Consider the following 22220-nt stretch of genomic DNA (forward strand, 5'->3'; position numbering starts at 1 on the left):
CTGGGAGGGGGGACGGTGCGTCCAGTGCTGCGCCACCATAGGCTCCGGGGCAGTGTCGCGTCAGCACCCCACGTTGGGCGCGGCGCACTCGATTGGCTAACGCTGGCCTCCTGCTCCTCCTCCCAACCGCCCCGGCCCACGTCGCCCGCCGGCTCCTTGCTCGCGCCCCCCGCCCGCCCGCGCGGGGCTGGGCGGGGCCCGCGCTGGTTAGCTCCGGAGTGTGAAACCGCGTGTTAATGTAACCGGCGCGAGAGGCGCGGGCGGCGGCGGCAGAGGCAAGAGCGGCGGCTGCAGGAGCAGCAGCAGCGTCGGCGGCTTCCCTGTGCCCCTCGTCCTCGAGGTAGCCGACTGCACCACCCCACCCCTTCACGGCCGGGCGGGACCCGTGCCACCAACCCGGACCTCCGCCGGCCGCCGCTACCGCGTCTACTCCGGACTCGCCCGCGGAGTTTGCTGGCCGTGGAGAGAGGCCGAGAACAGCACTCTTGTTCTCGCCACCATCTCGTGGATGTCGTACCCCGGGTCGTGAGAGAACTTTGCAGCGGGCTGGAGCGCCCTTTACGTAGAGGCAGACGAAGGGAAGGGAAGAAAGAGGACCGAGGAAGGGGCTCAGAAGAAGGGTCCGAAGCAGCCGGGCCGGTTGTGCGTGGCGAGGGCTCACGGGGCGCGGTGCTTGGATGCGCCCCGGCCTCGAGGAGCAGCGGGCAATTGCGGGACTGCTCTCCGCGGAGTAGCCCGGTCGGGCCTGGAGGGTTTGTGCAACCGCGTAGAACACTGAGCGCCGCTCGCACGGGGCGTGCCGAGCAGCTTCCCGGCGCGCCCTCCGCACTTTCCCCGCCTTGCCGTGATCCCGCGCTCCTCAGCCGGGGTTGAGGCTGCGGAGCGCCGGGCGCGGAGCCTTCACCGCTACTGGGACCTCGCTCCCCTTCGCCTTCCGGGGGTCCGCGAACGGCCGGCCGAAGGCGCTGCTCGGACCCGCGGGGGTCGGCTCCGAACATCACCAGGTTTGTTTGTGTGGGTTAGCCGGGGACGCTGTGCCACCTGCACCTCACCAGCCGCCGGCGCCGCGGGGAAAACCCGGAGAGGAGGCGGGCCGGGAGAAGTGCAAAGGAAAGCAGCCCGCCTGGATTTGTTTGCCCGGGACGGTTGCCGCGCACGCGGATCGCTTACGGGAGCGGGCCGGAGTCACCGCGCCCCCACTTCCCCGCCCAGGCGGCCTAGGCCCGCGGGTTAGAGAACAGCGCGGCGTCGCGGAGGTTCTTGGTGCAGCCGGGCCTGAGGTGACCGGCGATGTGGCCCTGAACGCGGGAGCCCACACTGGCGGGAGCAGGAGTAGCCGGGCGCCGAGTGGCCCGTGCGCCCCGCCGAGCGCGCCTGCGTGCGTGGCCACAGGGCCCCCAGCGCGCCCCGCTTCTGCTTGGTTTCCCAGCTTAATTTTCCTCGGCGGGATTAAAGTTGGAAATTGAGCGGAGAATTGAGTTGCCCGGGAACAGAGCCGCGGCCGCCGCCAGAGCGATGTTCCCGCAGAGCCGGCACCCGGTGAGGCGCGGCTGGGGGGCAGGGTTGTGGTGGTGGTGGTGGTGGTGGTGGGGAGGCGCACTTCCATGCCGTAGGGAGGCGGGTGGCTGCTCCATTCTGGCGGACCCTCTTTCTCCGGAGGTGCAAGGCTGGGAAGTCCGGGGCCCTGCCCTCCTGGGGTGGATAGTGAGCTGAAACTCCCAATTGCCCCCCTTTCTCCTGGGTTCTCCTCCTCCTTGTCGTCTAGACAGGGCGGGCGGGGGCGCCCGGAGAGGTTGGGGTGTCGCTCCCACTGCCACATCCTCCCACTTCCCCGGGGCGGGTAGGGCGCCCCCCCGCCCCCGCTTTGTTTCTGGTCTCGCCTATTTGCATGTCAATGCGGCCCCCGTTCCGGCGCGCCTGAAGGTGGCCCCGGCGACTCTGGGAACCGGGAGCGTAAGGGGTTGTTTTTCTCCTTTGGTCCCTGGAGTCCTTATTGCTCCCGTGGGGGAGGGGGTGGCGACGACGACAATCTGGCCTGGCCCTTCCTGGCCGCCGGGAGCCTCTTTTCCTCCAGTTCAGTGACCCAAGCGCACTTAACGCGCGCGACCCGCCCCGGTAGCTGGACGAGAAACCGAGTCTCTAGAAGGCGGGGGTCGGAGGAGGGTCCCCTTTCTCCCTCCCCAAAGTGAAGCGCAAACTCGAGTTCGGCACTGTTTTCCGCCACTTCTAACTTTATTTTTTGTTTATGTTCCACCCACTTTTTTGTTCTTTGACTTACTGCTTTAATCAACCGCCCGCATCCCTGTCCCCCGGTCCCTCTCGCTGGTCGCCCCAAGACGCCGCACCAGGCTGCAGGCCAGCCCTTCAAGTTCACTATTCCGGAGTCTCTGGACCGCATTAAAGAGGAATTTCAGTTCCTGCAGGCGCAGTATCACAGGTGCGTGTCTGGCCGCGCCGGGAGAGTGGTTGCCCTGGCTGCCCCGTGCCCCTCGTGCCCTGCCCCTTGGTGGCGGCGGCAGCGGCTGTACTTAGTACTTGCGTCCAGGCGGTGGCGTGTGGAGTCGCAGTTAAGACCTGTCATTCACATTACCCCCTTTCCTGGCTCTTCCCGGGCCGCCTCTTGTCTCCTCCTCCTCCCATTGTTTCCCTTTTGCCCCTTTGCTGCTGTTCCAGGGAGTCTATTTTCGTGTATTTACGAGTTACATGAGAACCGTCAATATTTGCACTTCATTTATTTGTTTTTGCAACAGGCAGAACTAAAACCTTGGTTTAGTCGATGCCCCAGCCCCGGAGTGCTGGTTTTGGGAGGCAAAACCAGTGTTGAAATCGCTGTTTGCAATGCTAGAGAATTGGGTTGTCTGAGGCAAAGTCCGCTATGGAAAGTTAGATGCTTTTAGCTGTGTCCTCCTTTGGTGGTGATGAAGGGGAATGTATGTATGCAGGGGAAAGCTCACCTGCTTTGGCATCATTCTGGGTTGGTTTAGGTAGGACAAGGAGTTGGAGTCATATTTATATCCATCTTAGCTTTAGCCTCTTCAAAAGATGTGTAAGTGAAAACTGTAAAGCACCCCATCCACAGCGGACTTTCCAGAAATGTTAGTTTTTTTTCTCTTGTTCCTATGAAGTCTTAGCCGATTAGAGCTAAGAAATAACTGTAATGACAGTTTTTATTTTTGTCATGCTTGAGAAAAAGCACACAGTTGCTGGGATGTGAATTTTCTTATTAAGTCAGAGACTTTCTGATTATTGACCTTTTGTCTACTTGAAGATAATAATCTCTAGAGCTTGAGGCATACTTGCCCCCACAGTGTTTACCAAGCTGGGAGGACTTCAACCCACTTCATTGCAATAGCTGCTGGACATATTTTGGCAAGGGTTTGAAAACCAAAGGTTTTAAAAGGGACCAACAATGTAGAAGTAAGTTTACAGGTACAATGACCAAATCTAGAGACTTTGAATTGGCAAAAATAGTACAGCCTATGCCTGAGATTGAAGAATGTGCAAAGGGCAGATTTTGGTGGAGTTCAGAGAAGCCAAACTTTGATGCAGAGAAGTAGAAGTGAACCGATGACCACCAGGAGGAATTAGTCTGGGTAGATGAGAAGTTTTGACAGAATTTTTTTTCTTGGCATTTGACCAGGTATGCACCAAGAAGAAAAAAAAAAGTAGTAGCTGAATGGATACCCTGTACTGTTCATCTTATTTCTTTTCCCTGTTAAATGCAGGGACAAACCTTTTGGGTGTTTTCCTAGATAGTTTATGGCTTTTCCAAATTGGTCTGTTTTTACTTGAAGTGCAAATATGTGAGGCAGATGTTAAAACAAGTGACACAATGTTTACATTAAGTTGCCTGTTTTGTTTTTGTAGCCTTAAATTGGAATGTGAGAAACTGGCAAGTGAAAAGACAGAAATGCAGAGGCATTATGTGATGGTAGGTATAAAAGATTAGACTTTTTTTTCTTTCTATGTAATATGAGCAAATATGTATATTTACCATTATAAAACTTGAGTTAATGACATGCTTGGTTCTTTTTTCTTTTTACAGTATTATGAAATGTCATATGGATTAAACATAGAAATGCATAAACAGGTAAGCTTTAGTTTAATCTCAAGCTGAAATGAGAAATCAGTTGTGATTTTTTAATAATGGCTTTGTCCTCTAGTGGGGGGTTTGTGTGCCATTTTTCTGCCACGGTTTTCCTTCCTTCAAATTGGTGGTGGTATTCTACATGAAGCAAGGATTACATCTTGACAATTTGAAAATGTTTAAATGACTGAGAGGTGCTTTGGAAATGTAAACTAGCTTGCTTATAGGCAGATAGGAATTGAGACTCTGAATTTACTTTTCCACCTGGATAGATATATTCTTTTCTTGAAAGATCTGGATATTATATAGAGTTACTGAAGTTGAGAACAGCCAATATTTTCGTTCTGGTTTGGAAAGATGTGTAGACCTGTGAGATAGATACTCTTGTCTTTAAACCAGTTTAAACAGGGAATGTGACTGACAATCGAATTTTCTTTATTCTTTGGGGCTGCATAAAGTGATACTCAGGAATTGTGGCTTATTAGCATATATCTTTTTTGAAAAATTTCTCAGTTGATGCAGGTTTGGAGGTAAAAAAAAAAAAAAACCTAAACATTCTTTTATGGCTACAACATATGTTGGGAGTTGCTTCAGTCTTAGTAGTTTTAAGAGCATGAAAAGATTAGTGACTGGAAAGCTGTAGCTATGACTATGAGTTTGCAAGTTCCCATAAAATTCACACTTATGGCTACTATAATGGTGTATAAAAAGAGTATTGAGCTGGAACAAGGCACTAAGGACCTCATAAGAGAAGAAAAGCTAAATGATTGTTCAGCCCAAAGGACCCTCGATTGAGTAGTCATTGTCTGCCAAAGAAAGCATTAATGGCAGGGTGTAAGTATTCTGGAGATATGCTGACATTCACTTTTTTCATCAAGACGCTGGTACAATAAGTCTTTTAGAAATCGATTGCCTCTTAAAAAATTATCATCAGATGAAGTTGCACAGTTGGACACATTTCAAAGTGCAACAATACAATTCTTACTTGATGTATATGTGCTATTTCATCTCAAACCCTTGTTTCATTAAATTAAAGAGCATGGCTGACCGGCTGGGGCACAGTGGAGAAATTGATTAGTTCAGCCTTCAGATCTTCCTTATATTCAAAGACTTTCATTAAGCAAGTGTGTTTCAGAGTTGAATTCTGCTTTTGCAACTCTGCACTCTTTGATTTTTAATTCATCATAGATTTCATAGTGTAATCCTGTACATTAGATGTGTTCTCAGATTTGTGTTTGGAAAGAGATAGTAAAGTTCAGGGCCTTTCATTAATATAATTGGGCCTTTAAAAATGCTGATTTTATTCTCATTTGCAGAGTTGGTAGTCTAGTTTATGTTGGGTTTGTGCCTTTGTTTTTGTGTTTAAATGGCTAGTGCCTGGTTGTGGCATTTGTAACTTGTTGATGATTGGGCTAGATCTATGGTTGTTTAAATAAATTATGCAAATACAGTTGGTCAGGAAGTTCCAGTCTGCCACTTTTTTTTTTTAAGTTAATCCTAAAGGCACATTTTTTTTGCTAACATATTCTGGATGAGTAGAAGACTGAATTTTCTTAAACTCAAACTCAAAGGATTTAATAACCTCGCTGACTCTTTTATAAGGGAATGCCACCTTTGTGTGATGTGTGCTGGTGCTGGACTTATTGGGGGAACTAAGGAGGTGTGTAATTCTTCTGGGTTCCTGTAGGTTACATGACAGAATGACCTCTTCTTTACTGAGTAGGAAAAAGGAAGACGAGGAGAAGAGGGTCAGGAACCTCATGGTGTGAAAATAGTTTTTTAATGAGTTTCTGTACTCCATCGGGCATTTGTGGGTATACGTTGTCCCTCCATGAGCCAGTATGTGTTAATAATATGCTCTGTATAATTGGCTCAGTAATTTGAAAAGTGTGAAAAGCTGAGAGACACTGTATTTTTCATAGTAGGGTATTCAGTCCCCTGAAATTTAGTTTATATCATAAATGCTGACAGACCCTTAACTAGAGTGGTGTGCAAAGCATGCTATAATTCAGTTTAAAGTAGCCTTACGTTTGAAAAACATCCTTCTGAATGTCACGCATTAATAATAAGTTCTGAGGAGACATTTGATGCAGCTAGTAATCATAATTCTTATTAAAACTGGTGACGTCTGGCCCCCAGGGTGTAGCCGGGCTCAAATTGATGCTTTTTGCCGCCTGATCACCAGCATGGCCTAAGTGCTCATTATATTGTAGAGCGGGCCTTTGGAGCTCTCATTAGATTTGACAGGAATTCTCTCTAGGGGGAAACTGGGCATTAGCGAGACTCCTGACAGGCTGAAATTAGTCCTGCTTTATGGCTTATAACCAAATGCTAGCAAGGCATCATCAGGGGACACAAAAAATTGTCATTTCTGACAACATCTTTGTTACTGAAAAAATGCAGTGATGGGGAAACTTTCCTTGGAGAGAGCTTTAATGTTGTTAAGATTTATCTCCAGTGTGACTACTGCTCTCCTTTCCTACCTTTCAGCGAGTTTGTCGAAGGAGTGAATTTTAGAGATTTCACTGTCAAGTCTCACCAGGCTTTTCCGTCTGGGAAAAAAAAAAAGTAGAAGTGCGTCCAAATCAAGAATGGTATAATTGTGGTTTCCTTACTTGGTTTGGTGCCCGCAGTCCATGTTTATGTTGTGTCAACACTTCCTGATAAGCCTTACCCCTTACTCTCTGCTCCCATTTGTGGCTTGTTACTGAAAAGTCAACGCATAAGGATGTTAATGGATACTTAAATCTTTTATTGTAGCATTAAGACAGTTTTTTTTTCCTTTGAGTCTTTTATAGATCTATGCTTGTCCATCTCTCTCCAGGTAGATCTCAAACTCCAGCTATCTATATAAGAGTTGGAGACGTCTCAAAAAATTGAGGCAATTCTGATACCACCAAAGTGTTAGGGTTAAATATGAGTCTAGTGTCTAGTTGTTTTGAGGTCTATGCCTAGTATGCGGCAGTGTGAATTTTAAAGTTTTTTTTTTTTTCTGATATGTGGCATGGTATTACCTTATTTTATATTTTTGGAAATGAGGTGCATTGTAAATACAGATATAAGCTGTATTTATCCTACTCGTGTGTCTTTTTAGCAGGCTGATGAAACTATGCCATAAGTTGTCATTACTGGCTCGAATTTGTACAGCACTTAACAGTTTTCAAAATGAATTTGCTTCATCCTGTGAAGTAGATTGGGTGGATGTTTTTCTCTGCCTGTAGCTATGGGCACGAGTTCAGACTGAGCCTTGTCAAGGCCAAGCATTTATTGAAGCTTGAGTTTGGGTCACCTGGTCCCCAAATCAGTGTCTCTCTCCTGTCCTCACCCTTCTGCCATTGGAAGATGAGGCCAGTGGCAGAAGCACCCTTGGGCCTCTGTGTAGTGAACCACATCTACTTAGCTGCATGTCTCTCATCTCTCCTTTTCTCACTCTTTGTACTAACCAACTTCACGATTTATAAGACTCGTTGGGGCTAGGCACGTGTTCTATAAGTTACAAAAATCAGCAGTACTTACTTGTCTGTGGGGGCCACAGCCATTTGTAAGTAGAAAAACTGTAACCATAACCAATGGAGCAATACTATCTGTAGGTTAAAATACTTCTAAGAACAAAAGAAAATTTGAAACATGTTGCCAGGATTCCCGTTGAAACCCAGCAATGCAGTGAGTTTGATCAGTCACTTTGTCTTTCTGTGCCAGTATTCTGAATAGCAGGCGGAGTGAGCACTTTGGGGCTCTCTAGGGTGGTGATGGAGGGAAATTTAACTTTGGGTGGTGAACACAGTGCAATGTACATATGATGTATTAATGTACACTTGAAACTTACTTGATTTTATTAATCAGTGTCACTCCATAATTTTAACTAAAAATAAGTAAATGAAAGGACTAGCTTGGGAAGGAAAGATGTATTCAATAGTTGTGGTCAGGGGTGGGGAAAGAGGAGTGAAAGAGGGAAAAACAGATGAGAGCTTAACATTTGCAAGCTCCATGAAGTTTTTCAGCAAGCACAGTGTCTCAGACCATGTAAATTTTGGACTAAAACTGCTTTCACAATTTTGAAGTGTGCTTTAAAGTTTCTCTTAAAAAAAGGTGTTTGTAAGTAGTTTTTAAAAAGTGCTTAGATGGAGCTGTTAGGGATTCTCCTGTGGGTTAATTCTTTGGATGTGGCTTTTACTGTTTATCTACAAGTTTTACATTTCTTCCTATTTTTTAGCCAGTTGTGTTTTCTGCCTACAGTTTCTCACTTTGAGATCTTTTTTTTCCTAAGTCAGTGTCTCAGAATGAGAAATGACTTGCTGGAGTGTAGGCACTTAAGAGTTAAGCTCCATCAGTTGTTATTAACCTCGTCATACAAAGAGGGTAGCTGTCATCAGGATTGGAGTGGTCCCCAACTTCATTTTCATTAGCCAGGCCTGTGTTTTACAAGTATAAAAGTTAAAAGAGAGAAAGCTTCCTATGTATTGGGAGCCCAGATTCCGAGGTGCAAGATTAGCTTTTGTTTTTATCAGCAAGAAGGGTAGAGTCCTCACTACTTAACCTGCATCTATGGACCTCTTCAACAGTTGAGCTGGTTGCTGGTTTCTGTCCATGACTGACTAGGGTGAGGCAAATGGGGCACTTGCCTAGGGTACAGAATGTAAGGGCGGTGTCAAAAAACTTAGTATTCAAGATAAGAAATATTTTTAAAATACGAAATTGATGCCAAAAAACTCTAAGAGGTAGAAAATATATAAAAGCAGGACCTGATAGGATGAGGCCAGGGAGGCAAGTTCAGGTTCATGGAGCAGAGAAGAGGTAGAATAAATAGCCCATTGGGAGCTGCTGTGATCTGTAGGGTCTGCCTCAGTGTAAAACACTGCAGTGAGGTTTCTTAATTAGGGACTTGAATTAGTCATTAACAAGTTGTGGGCCTTGGTTTTCCTCTCTGTAAAATGAGAGGTTAGACTAGGCAAGTTCTGAAGTCTGGTTCATGTCACTATAGGGGAGGCACACCACACCCTCACCAGAACCCAGCAGCACTTTGTGTATATCTGTTGAAGAAAGATGCTCCTCCAAACAGTGTTTATTAAGAAAACAAAACTTTTCCTTTAGCAAATATTTAAGTAAATCATCTTGTGTCGTAGTTAAAGATATATTCAGTTACTGGCTCTTGGAACCATTTTAAGTTTCCGTGGATCTGAGTCTTTGCTCTTCTATTGTTAAACTTCTGTGGTCTTGAAAAGTAGATTAAATTGGAGGAAGCTAAGAAACAGGGCTCTTTAAGCTTTTATTGACTCTGTCACCCTATTCCCCCACCAGTCCCTGTTGCTTACTACTGTTTCAGATTTTTAAAAATTGAAATTCTCAGAACTAGTACCTTTAATGTGGAATGTTTGGTATGTGGTTTTTAATTATGTTTTATTTAACTCTTTGGCAAGATTAAACATTTGTACCTTTCAAAATAGTCCTCACTTAATGGGATTGGTGAGGTCCATAGTAGAAATGTGCCCATAGGGATTGTTCCATGAGTATGGCTTAGTGTTTTAAGGAGAGAGGGAGAGAGTGTATGTGTTTAGGTGTGGGCACTCAACTGTGGGAGAGCTTTTCTAATTTTCTGAAGGATGGTTTGATCTTAAAAATGAAGAAAACCTACACTGAAATTTTCACATAAATTAAGATATTCATGTATTGCCAGTCACTTGGTTAAAGAAAAAATGGTTTCTAAAGTTGTTTGCAAAACTATGATGATTACAGAATTGCTCAGTTTGTAGACTACCCAGTCACCATAACGCTTTTTATGAAACTCCAAGAAATGTTGACACAAAGTTTTATCAAATAACCTATTATTTTACACAAATATATATTTCATTATTTTACAATTCATTTTTAATCATTTAAAAATTTGATTCAATATGCCTGCTTTAAAGCAACATAAAATCATAATAACCATGAGCATATTGTTTACACCCTTCCCCTGACACGTTTCTCATGCTAGGTATAACAAGCAAAATTTTTATTTTCCTTTACAGTGGTATTTACTCCTTAAGTCATTCTTTGACCACAAAGTATGTTAGCTGAAAAAGGGTAGGGTAAAGATAGTGTTGTACATAAGGAAAAAAACAATGTTGTCTATTGAATTATTTTTTTCATCTGCCATAAAGAGAAAAACCGCGTAGCGTGGTGGGTGTGCATCACTGCGCATGCTGGAGAAGGTAGAGTTATATACACATATTTTCAGGGTACTAGCAGATATTCATTAACATTCATTATTCACTCGATGAAGTGGAATCATTTGTTTCTGAGAATGTGGGTGTATATGAACTTGTGAGTCCAAATCATGCAGTTTGTTAAATCGCTGAAATACATGCAGTTACTAGGCTGGGTTTGATATTAGCTCCATTACTGATGTAAGCAGGTTATTAGTCAGTGGTATTTTGAAAGTTTGAAAGTAAAAAGTTTGAAAGCATACCACTGGACTTGTTTACTTATAAATTTATAAATTGTACAAACACATTAACATATCGTATTCATTTATAATAAACGACAATTTTAAATGGAGGGGTTAAAATAAAAGTTCTCATTCTCAGTGCACCCATTGGCTTGTCCTATGTGGCCCCTAGGGTACGCCCCCTGTGCTTTACAGACCACTAGCCCTACATTTCAAACACTCTTGGAACTCTAGCCCTGGAAAGAGAGTATCTCTAAGATAATGAATACAAAACACCTTTAGGGGCTTGGGTCTTGAGGCCTCCTTGATATGTCTGTTCTTTCTAATTTTGACTTCCTACTCCAGTGATTGCCTCTGCCCATCACGCACAGCCTCTGCATCTGTCCCTGATTACCGTCGCTGCCGGTCTTACTTGGCCACCTCCTTCCTTTTCCCTCCAGGTCCTTTAATCCAGCCAAATGAGTCTCTTCGTGCCTAAAATGTTTCATGTTTTCCTGTTTCCTTATCAAAAGCCCAGGCCTTTCTGTCAAACTTCACATGGCCTTCCTGGGTATACTTCAAGGTCCCGTTGCAATAACAACATTGGCTGTTTCCTTCAAGGCCTTCTGTGGCTGCTCCAACAGGAGGCTGACACAACTTATTTTTGCTGTTTTTTTTTTTTTTTCCATGTGCCTCTTTCATTACTCCAGAGAGGTTGCAGTTTGCTTGAAGCTTGAGTTGGAGACTTCAATCCACCCTTCCCAAAGAGTCAGGCAGAGTAGGCACTTGTTGAATAGTGTTTAATACATTCCTTATGTAGAATGGTAGTTGTAACCATTTTGGATCCTGAACCCGAATGAAAATCAGGTGAAAGCTGCTTGGCAAAAAATGCTACACAATAGCTTTGTCCAACAATTTTGGCTCTTTGTAGATATGTTAGGATGCTTTAGCAAGTCCATGGAACCCAGATTAAACACTTGAATCAAGAGTATGGGTCCTTGAGCTATAATTAAGAATGAAATTTGTTTGATTTTATTAGATATTTTATAGCAGCAGTCCTCAACATTTTTGGCATCAGGGACTGGTGTGCCTATGAGAATCTAATGCCTGATGAGCTGAGATGGAGCTGAGGCTGTAATGCTAGTGCTGGGGAGCAGCTGCAAATACCGTCAAAGCTCCTTTCTCTCTCTTTTTCTCCCGCCTTCTCTCTCTTTCTCTCCCGCTCTCCACCGAGCCCGTCCGCCCCTCTTCCCCTCCCCCTCCCTCTTCCTCTCACCTCTTGCTGTGTGGCTGGTTTTGGTTCTGGACAGGCTGTGGTCCAAGGGTTGGAGACCCCTGTTTTATAGGACTTCAGTTTTGATCATCTCATCTAACCACGTTTGCTTAGTTGTTTTCCTTTCGGAAAAGCGACTTATCAGACTATCCCTGAGGCTTCTTAATGGGGAGTTTAATTAGAGTAATATATTGGAGTTTGTACTAAGAGAGATAAAGCAGAAGAAGCATGTTGCTAAGGCTTGGATATCAATGTGAATTGAATGTAAGTGAATAGAACCACTATTGTCTTCTAAGGTCAACCACAGCCCTAATAGTCTTGTGGATAAGTTGCATTACAAGGCATTAAACTTGACTTAGTTGCAAGATTTTTTAATAAAAATGAGTATACTCATTGATTATTTACTTAAGTCTTTACATAGCTCTTTCACCTTCCCCCAAACAATTTATTGTGAAGAATTTCAAATATACAGAAAAGGAGAAAGAAATATACAGCGAACACCCATATTATACCCATCTATATGATACCAGGACTCTATAAGTTAACATTTTGCAATATCTACCCATCAGATATCTTACATAGAGCTTTTGCAGCCCTCTCCCCAGTAGATAAATAAATGAGTAATTCTGGAAAATGTTAATTCTGAAAAACTTAAATGGTTTGTTTGAGGGCTGGGTCTTTCTTTAGCTACCAACTCTGTTTTAAACTGATATGTGGAACAGGAATTTTCTCCAAGTACATTTTAAGACTTCCATCTCAATAGATATTTATAACATTTTTCTCCTAGACTTGCCCTTTGTGTTTTTGGCATGATCATAGTAGGTGATCCACCATTATATGGTGTTAGGGTGCTTTCTTTTCAGGCTGTCACCTGAAAGCATAGATTTGTTCTTGAACAGGAAAGCCGGACTTCCTTTCCCAAGCGCTCTTACCTTTTGGCCCTCTGTAATGCACCTTTAAGATGCAATCAGTATATTTGCTGGGGGAAATAGCTTTAGTGTTGATAGATAGGAAACGAGGAAATAATTGTGGAAAAGAACTCTGACTGGAATTTGTGTGGCTGAAAACTGTCCTAGTAGAGAATTTAAGTTGGCTTCAGAAGCTGTGGGTAGTAGAGGGGTGTGAAGTGCCAGAAAACAAAACATCTTTGAGGCCTCCCTCCAGAAGCAGGGGGCCTCTGGAGCGCAGCCTTCATCCCCCTACTCAGCTCCCTCTTGATGCCTTGGGCAAACAGTCGGTCAGAGCCTCTTACAAGTAAGGTGACCAGCCAGTGTATTGACACGCACGACACAATAGAAAACTGCATTAGGAGGCAAGCCATTGGGATTTGCAGTAAATATATTACAGAACACAAGTGACTTGCCGATACTGCTTGTTTAGTAGTTTGCAAGGGCAATGGCAGTATGGATTTTTGAATTAGAAGGGAAAGGCTGTTCTTTCTCTGTGCGGGAACATCTACTTGATGGCTGGGGAGAAAATTGATTTAGAGAACAAAATGCAGCCGCCTTTATTTGTGCCATTTGAAAGGCTTCTATGGATTAGTGAGTGAAAATAAAAAGATCGCTTTTGGTTTAGGAAAGGGGGTCTTAACATTGATCTGCATCTTGGTCTGGTATGGAGAGAATAAAGGATGGGCCCCTGGGATGGAGGAGGGACATGGCCAATCCCCATGCAGCCTGCAGCTACAGGTGCCCACTGGGTTCACAGATTGTTGTTGTTTTTTTTTTCAGCTTTGGCTTTCATCAGTCAGTTGTGTGGGTTTATTATTTTTTGTCAAATAAGCTTGTTCTGTACATTATAGTGGCTAGTCATAGTCCTCACCCATTGAGCTCCCAGTGCCTTAGAAATTATGCTATAGGAACTCTCTGTAAATCCTTCTAGCCCTACTTTTGTGTACGTACTAATTATTCCTCCTTACGAAAGAGTTAACAGGCGAGTAGATTAGGGGATGAAGACGTGGCACCTACTGCATAGGTGGTTTACCCGGGTTGAGTGAGTTACAATGGTGCCTGGCACTTTGGTACTCTGAGGGTAACTGTTCTTGAAATCTATTATTTGGATCTATTATTGACCCCTTTAACACTGTACCCTGTTGTTGGCAGTTCTAGGCCACACTCCCATCATGTTTTTCCAAGCCCAGTTTTCTTCTTCCATCTGAATTGTTCCTTTTTCATTATTTCCCCTCAATTAACTAAGTTTTTTATTTGTTTTCAAGATCAGAAGCATGTATCTTAAAGCTCAAAAGTACCCCCCACCACCTTTTTAAAAATGAAGCCCCTATTGACAGTCTAAGGAATCTAGAGGAATTCAAATGCCTTATTTAGGCCAAACAGCAAAATGTGCTCTTGGAAGGCAACAGCCTTAAGTAGTTAATACAACTACTAGTGAAAATAGAGCTCTATTGAGGTTTTTCATTTAGGGGGATGGATGAACAAAGAGGATTTGGTTCATTTTACTGAAGTGAGTTTTGGCAGAATAAAGGATGGGAGGTACATTTCTGATTTTTTTTTTTTCCTTTTTAATGTGGAAAATCCAATTCTTAATTTGAAGGGACTTTATCATCCTGAAAAAAATGGGGGGGAGGAGTTACGAATTGCAAGGCCAAGTTGTTTGGTTAGAGAAAGAAGAAGTCTCCAACCTTGATGAGGTATACATATACATAGTTTTCTTTTGGATAGGAAAACTTGTAAAGTGCTGTGCAAAAAAGTGTGGGTAGGTACGTTGTGGGCTTGAGATTTTGTAGACTGTTACGTTCACAGCTGCTGCTGTGTGCTACTATTTGGGGGAGCAGGAAAAGAAAATGCAGAAAAAGAGAAAAGCAGGGCCATTGGGATTGGACATAGTGGAAGTTTAGATTATTGACTCTTATTGTCAGGCACAATGCTGTAGAAATTTCTTGGGTGTCTTTGTAAGTATTTGGGATAAAGGAGGGCACAGCTCATAACACAAGTTGTGCCAGTACCTGCTTTCGCACTTGCTTAAAAGCTCAGTTGCCTGCCGACATGTGCTGAGAAGCTCCACATTGCTGTCTCTTTGTGTTTTGCTTGAGAAGCAGTACTGAAGTCCTGAGTATCTAGGGGAAGCACGAGGTTCTTGACAACCCCCTCAGCCTGCCAGTTGGCTTAGGTTCTGGAGCCTTTTCTGTTTGTAAGCGGGCTGGCTCTTTTACAGTGCCTGGGCTGCGAGCTCCCACAGAGCCAATCTCCTTGCACAGCTACCAAGAAGATTGGACTTGGACTACTGAAATGTATCCAACTTCTGTACTTTTTAGCTGACCAAAGGCCAAAATCATACCAGTAACTCAAGAGGGGAACTGCTGACTTTTGAATCTTATAGAAAATCTGTATTCCATAATCGACTACCCTGAATGCTGGGATACTCATGACTTTAATGAAGGATAAGGAGGTGTCACATTTTGACCACATGGATTTTTCTAAGGGTATGGGAATTTTTTGAACTGGTTCTTAAATCGGTTTTCATTCTTATTTCTTGACTAATGGATTGAATATGGCTTAGCCACCTAAAGAGTCCCGAACACATCACTGTCATCATACTCTATAATCTTACAAAGCCATTGTTTTGGTCATTATTTTATCACTTAGCCGCTAAAAGCTTTGATTCTGAATTATTCTTCTCAGTTACCCTCAAAATACTGATATTGCTCAAGGTTTATATGGAATGAGTATCGATTGTTGCTTCTCAAAACAGTATAAAAGGGAAGGGGCTTCTGAGTAGACTTTGCACTGTGAGAATATTGGCATTGACACCATTTATAATTTGGAGTATAGTTTGAAGACCAGATTCTACTGTTTGTCGCATACTGGTTAATATGGCTGTAAAGAGGAGATGAATGTGGCTACTTTTCCAAGTCTATTACTCAGGAGGACTGTAAATTTGATTGGCTGTTACAATTCTAGCAGAATCATTCGATTTGAGAGCAATAGAAAGATAAGATATCCAATTACCCAAATGATTTGCAGGGTTAGCCAACGTTGTCATGGAGACACGAGTTGGAACAAATTAAATTTTAAGCAATAAAATAATCTTAAAGCCCGTCTGGGAACAAGAAAATTTGGCAGTGGCACTTACCTGAATTGAATCTTAGCTTGACACGATGTTGTTTGACATTGATATACTGTGGAGGCCTAAACTTACATATAGCACAACATTACCTTAAAAAAGTAGCTCGGCCAAACCAGGAAAGGGGAGTATTAGTATAAAGTTGAGATATTAACATTGATTCCGTAGCTTAATGATAATTAGGCTCTGGGTTCCCAGGAATATTTTGTATTTAAGGATCGAAATGCCTTAATAATGATTGAACAGCATTAATTGGACACTTGAAAAAAGATTGATTGCACAGCAGCATGCAGTTTTTGGAACTGCGGCTCCCTTTGTATGTGTGTGAGCAGACGTCATAGAAATCGTGTGGATGTCTTTTGGTGGGGGTGGGAGGTGTCAGTATGTATATATTTGCATGTACGAATAAGGAGATTTTGGCACATGCTGTTGTGCTGCAGATGATTCTCCGTATTTGTTAAAATTTCTACTTTGCTGCAGGACTGCTTGCAGACTGGAAAAATCACGTTCTAAACTTTAGCTGATGACCTAAAACCTGAGTAAGCGTCAGTCTGGGGCTTAGAAGGTTATTTCCCCTTATTAATGTATTGTTTAACTGGTTCCTGGCTTGTGCCGCAGATTCGAAAACAGCCGAGTGGCCCAGAAAGAGGGAGGGCTTTTTATCCACATGTCTATTAGACAGATGGAGATGAAAATTGGTCTGAGGTCAAGCCATTTGCAGCGTTCTCACTGCCTTCGATTTTCCTCTCATCCTCACCACAGATCATCTCAAATGATTCAGTAATGACCAAAAGTGCAACATTGACCTTTATTCCCTGGTGGATTACTGTGTTTCACAGTCCAAATGGCAGGAAGTCTATGCTGTTCTTCCAGGAGCTCAGCATTATTGAACCGGCCCAGCCCTGTGGGAACCCTGTGAGGGCAGACCAATGTAACAGAATACGTGGGTTAAATTTGGTTTCTGGTGCTCTGGGAAACGAGAATTGACATGTCCTGAACCCACATAATTAATGGAAGAATATCTGGGATGCTTTCTAAAAACACACATGAGCACGTAAATTGATTTGTCCACTTGTAAAATAACTGGTGAATTATAGGAGTGGTAACTTTTGGTGGCCCCTTGTTTATAAATTGTTCTCACTTCTCACTCTCAGTTGTTCTACTTCTTAGTTAATGCTTCCCCAGTATATCTTAGACAACACATTGCAACAGTATAGCATTTTAAAATTGAAAATTGACATGACTGGGCAAAAGAGGACCCTGGGCTTTTCTTTGACATATTTTTATTTACATATGTATTTTTGCCACTCTGTGTAACCCTGAATAAATTCTCTCTCATACAGAATACTTTTCCCCTCCCTAAAAGTAGCTTGATTGTTATCTTGGAGAAAGGACAGTTGTTTTTCTTTTACTTAGATTTCTCTGTGGATTGTATTGTGATGTGATGATCAATTTTTTTTTTAAGACTAATTTAATTTATATTTAAAATGATATTCTTGTTTGCTTCCACCTGCATAGCTGAGTTAGTATTCTGTGGATCTTTAATACACTAGTAAAGTCTCTCATTTAGAATGTCTGTATTTAGCATCTTCTTGAATACCTAAAAGCTTTTCCAACAGGTTATGCTTTGAAAATTTTCACCAGCACCCTAGATTTCATATTAATTATGATCTCTAAGATGCTTTTGAGAAATTTTTCTCTCGACCACTGACCTTAGTGTGCACAAGTTCTTTTTCTGCCTCAGTGGTTCCCAACAACCTTTGATCCTCTGCCCTTGTTCGTAAGGCAGAGACAGACTCCCAACTTGCAGTAGAGCCCCCTCCTTTAAAATCTGTTTTCTGGTCTCTCTGAGGCTAAATTGCATTATGGAACTTTGCAGGTTTCTTGGCCCATGATGTTGATTGAAAAGAGAATCCTAGATTCCACGGCCAGGAACCTTGTCTTCCTTCCCAAAGGACCACCTCTCTAGTAGCTCAGCCTGGAGGGGGTAATAAGGCCCAGGCTTCTGGATTGAGAATGAGTTGGGGGCTAGATGGCTTTGCCTGGGGCCTTACTGTCACATACATACCTAACTTGTGGCCATTCTGCTGCCAGGCCACATGGCATTGATGACATAAGCCTCATGGTGGAATGCCACTTTTCCTAAGAAGTTGGCTCTGGAAGAAGAATAGCAGCAGTGTCATTCATGTGTGTGGGTCATTCAGTTGTTGCACGCTTTTCAAATTAGAAACACTGGCCCAGGGTCACCTCAGGCTAGAAATTCCTCTTTTACTAGCTGGATTCGCTAAAGATTCTAACCTGTTAGGGAAATATTCACACCAAACTACTTATCCAGTGATCTCCAAACAAGATGTGGAGAAGTCAGGCAATAGGAAATGCTCAAGCTAATGATCAACAGTGCTTGATAGTGTGCACCGGTGGCTAGCTTTGTCGTGATGGAAGGCTTGGAGATAATTATCATAGACCATTGGAAGTCACTACCAACCAAAGACATGTTACACAGGCCTACAAGGTCGCTGTAATGAAAAAGAAGTGTTTTAAATTTTATTGCAAGGAAAGTGTTACAAATTTGAAAAAAGAACCTCATAAACCCAGTTTTCAGAGGTGACTTGATTTTTACGTATTTCCATGTAGCCTTTGTCTTTACCTAAGCATATTTTATTTTTGTAACTTACTTTAGCCTTCATGTCATGGTGATGTTGGCATTTCCTCGCACTGATCATGCTATTGTATGATATTATCTAATTTCTCATGCGCCTCCCTCATGACTAAGAGAACTGTGAAGAGGGTGAAAGGTGTAGGTTTGCTGGGGTGTGTTAAGGAGAGGCTTGTTCTCTTTCTGTTCTGAGAACAATAGGTGATGACTTCACAGTGTGTCCTGTGATTCACTCTACAGAGTTTGTCTTAAAAACCTTCTGTGGTATAACAGAGTGCATTTTCCTTTAAGGCCACCAAAAGCTGTCTTTTTTCATCATGGGACAAGTCAGTACGATTTCATGTGAACAGCACTTTCAGAACCCCGTAACAAGGGCTTCTGAATAATGGAAATGTGCTGTTTAGGCACTGAAACAGCTGCCATGCTTTTGTGAGGGATGCATCTTTACAAAAATGACAAATTAAAGCCCAAATGCTCTGCTTGGCAACAGTTGGGTCAAAACATTTAAGTCATTAATTAGAAGGAACTGAAGGGGGGAAAATTTACACAAATACACAGTGTTGCAGACTCAACTTCATCTTGGAAATGCAACTGAATTAAAAAAAAATGAGGGCAGCCATCAAGTGGGTCCTGCCAAGCTTGTCATTTGCAAATAAATCAAAAGACCATCATCGCAGGAAGAACCAATGAATAGAGTTGCTTTGTCATTCTTTGATGGGCCCCCACCACTCAAGCCTGCTATTAAAAATGAATGCATTCAAGAGACTCTGCATTAAGAACATAAACAATTAAGGGCACTTGAGTTGCTCTGCTGAGAGCTGCCACGAAGAAGATACAAGAGCTTTCTCCGGAGATGCAGGCCCCTGCAATCTGTCTCGCGAGGAGCCAGAGAATAGGAGCAATTAGTGTTGCTATCTCCGCCCCGGCAGCCTTCAGCATGTTTTTTTTCCTCCTTTATTTTAACCCCTCCTTTTTTAGAGGAGCTGCAAGTGTGAACGACGAGCAGTGAAGGGATAGAGTCTGTGCCCAGTTGGAAAGGGCTCAGATTTAGAATGCTGTAGGAGCTGCCAAGTGAGGGGGAGTTGGAACACAAAAGTTATTATCTGCCAGTAATTGGTGACTTATGTTCTGATTAATTGAGCCACTAAACGGTTTCTGTCATCTAGTAGTCTTTGTTTTGTTTTAATCACAGGGTTTTAGAAGGGGCGATATTACATTGCCATGGGTGGTGGAGTCATTTAAATGAATATTGTTTGAGGTTGTTTCCCACAGCAGGCCAGTGTGTTCTGACACCCTCGGTTTATGTACTTGTCCTGGTTTTGTTTTGTAAAAATGAGTGGAGAAGGCAGCCATAAAGTGGCAAGGCCCTGGTGAGAGGCAGGCCTGACCTCCCCGCCCCATTGTTTCTGACCTTAGGCAAGTTTACTTTAACTTGTCAGTCCTTTTTCACGGGGGACCTGTGTGGATTGAAGATTAGGGAGTAGGTGTAAGAGGACCTGCTGTGCGCTAAGCAGTAGACTCTGCTGCTGCAGTGATTACGGGATGGCAGTGGTTCTCCAGTTGTGGTTCTTGGTCCAATAACTGCACATTACCTGTGAACTTGACTTAAATGCAGATGCCGGGACCCCAGACCTCTTGACTCAAACTCTGGGAGTGGAGCCTAGCCTTGTTTTGGCAAGTCTTTCAGGTGATCTCAGTGCACTCTTAAGTTTGAGAACCACTCATAACCTCGTTAACTGTTATAACCTCAACTTAAAGATACCCCAAGTTCTTTTCATGTGGATTTCTCTAAAATGTGATTAGTCATTTCATCGACATAATTATATTTTAAACAGAAGGCTACTCTGGTGCTTTAGAATTTTAGATAAAATTGTCTTTTCATGAGCATACTGGTGAAGCAAGGTGCTATGGTAGGAGATAGTAAATCTGGGGAATAGCAGATGTTCTGAAGGAAGTCTAGGCCGAAGCACCTTTCCGCTGGTATAAAGGGGAGGGGTGTGTTGGAAGATTGCAGTGTTTTGCATATGTCATTTTGGGTATGTGGTTTTATTTAAATATCTTGAATTTTTCTCTAGGTATATGAGATGTCATCTTCAGGAAATGGAGATGTATTTGTGGATGTTTTTATGGATTTTGTTCTATTGGAGGGCCAGATTATCTGATGTTAGTGCTGATGCACTAACTCTGCCTATGAAGGAGAGGACCAAAGTGCAGTTTGGCTGTGACTTGCTTATCTAAAGTTTGCAATTTATAACTGAGGTCTCGTAAAATGCCTACTGTGCTTTACAGAGCACTTGACCCAGGGCAGCAAGAGTACAGTGCCTATCATTGACAGACTGGGGCCACTTCTTCTCACTGAGGGATGATATAGCCTTGGCCTTGTGCTGTTGCAGACCTGTTTGGGCTCTGTTGCTTTGCAAAAGAAAGCTGAATTTATTAGCTTTTTTCCTGGTCTTGAGTACGTTCCAATTTCCCACTTCTTGGAGAAAGGACTAGGCAAAGTATGTAGCTTATAATTTTGCTTTATGATCTTGGGCAAATCATTTCCTTTAGAGGCTGGTTTCTCCATGTGTGATTTGAGGATTGTAAGAGGGCTGGGCACACAAATGGTTTCAGAGCTTGCCAGCATTGTTGTGACTCAGTGCCACTGTTAATCAGAGGTGGTGTGGGCCTGACTGCCCTTTTCTCCCTTCCCAGTTTAATAATATATTTAGACAGTTAATCAAGGGTGGTGTTCACAAGGTCACTGGAGGGGGAAGGAAAGTCACCAATAACCCAACCACCCTAGCATAATCACTGTTTTTATTTTGGGTATCAACAGTACTTGGCCACATGTGAATGTTGTAAAAAAAACACAGGCACACTAACATTACATCTTTGTTCTTCCCTTCCTGCTTCATCTAGTAAATGTGTTGGCCATTTAAGCATCATTATCATAAATATGACTTTAATGGTTACTTGCCTTGCCTTTGGGTTGATGCAGTGTATTTAACTGTTCTCCTAGTATTAGACAACTGATTTCTCGGGAGGGCAGATGTTAAGTTTTTCAGAAACTCTGCAGATGGTAGTGATGTGTTGAATTGCTGTTACATCTTTACCTGCCTTTTTCTCTTTGGCTTTGAAACTAGTGCTGCAGTGAACAGCTTCATGCATGGAATGCTTTTCATTTGAACTATTTCCTTAGGATAAATTCTTACCAAAGAGTTTGAATAATTTCATGCTCTTGAAACACATTGCCCAGTTGCTTTCCAAGACGACTACCAATTTACTCTGTCATCAGTAATGTTATGATTGTTTCAGTTTCTCAAAGTACTCATTATGGTTGGATTTTATTAATTTTTTTAGATAAACTAACTTAATTGGTGCAGAGTAAGCTTCCTTACAACGAAATTTGTGTTTTGTTTGGTTCCTGGTGAGGTTGAACGTTTTTTCTGTAGTTAATGTCATTTCACAGACTCAGAAACTTCTAGTCAGAGGAGATTTAGACAATATCTGTTTATTTTCTTAAGTGTACTTTGTTTTCATGTTCTTGCCCATCTATCTATTGCCAGACACTTCTTACCAAGACTGCACTGTGTTTTTCTCTTGGCTTCCTGCTTGGTTCAAGGAAACCAAAAGATCAGTTTGCCAGCCCTCAGCATAAAGCAGCATTTTTATGATCCATCAATTTGCAATTTAATGGTGGTGGAGTTTCTCCTTCCTAAGCTGACTTTGGGCA

General features: G+C 43.0%; 1 protein-coding gene across 12 annotated transcripts in view; it reads left to right on the top strand.

Annotated features, from left to right (window-relative positions):
- Nucleotides 1-864: 864 nt before the first annotated feature.
- Nucleotides 865-22220, top strand: part of TLE1 (transducin like enhancer of split 1) — an 80810-nt gene continuing 59454 nt past the window's right edge. For 8 of the 12 annotated variants that reach the window (XM_011386145.2, XM_023526482.1, XM_011386147.2 and 5 more), the window contains exons 1-4: nt 1423-1539; nt 2337-2437; nt 3868-3931; nt 4046-4090. In XM_011386145.2, coding sequence (XP_011384447.1) covers nt 1516-1539; nt 2337-2437; nt 3868-3931; nt 4046-4090 — 234 coding nt within the window. In that variant the 5' untranslated portion in view covers nt 1423-1515. Of the gene's footprint in view, nt 1005-1096; nt 1540-2336; nt 2438-3867; nt 3932-4045; nt 4091-22220 lie in introns of those variants that run through there. The other 4 variants (XM_023526481.1, XM_011386151.2, XM_011386148.1 and 1 more) reach the window with 4 other exon arrangements.

This window comes from Pteropus vampyrus, unplaced genomic scaffold (genome assembly GCF_000151845.1).
Source record: "Pteropus vampyrus isolate Shadow unplaced genomic scaffold, Pvam_2.0 Scaffold950, whole genome shotgun sequence".
In the NCBI taxonomy this organism is placed as follows: Eukaryota; Metazoa; Chordata; class Mammalia; order Chiroptera; family Pteropodidae; genus Pteropus; species Pteropus vampyrus.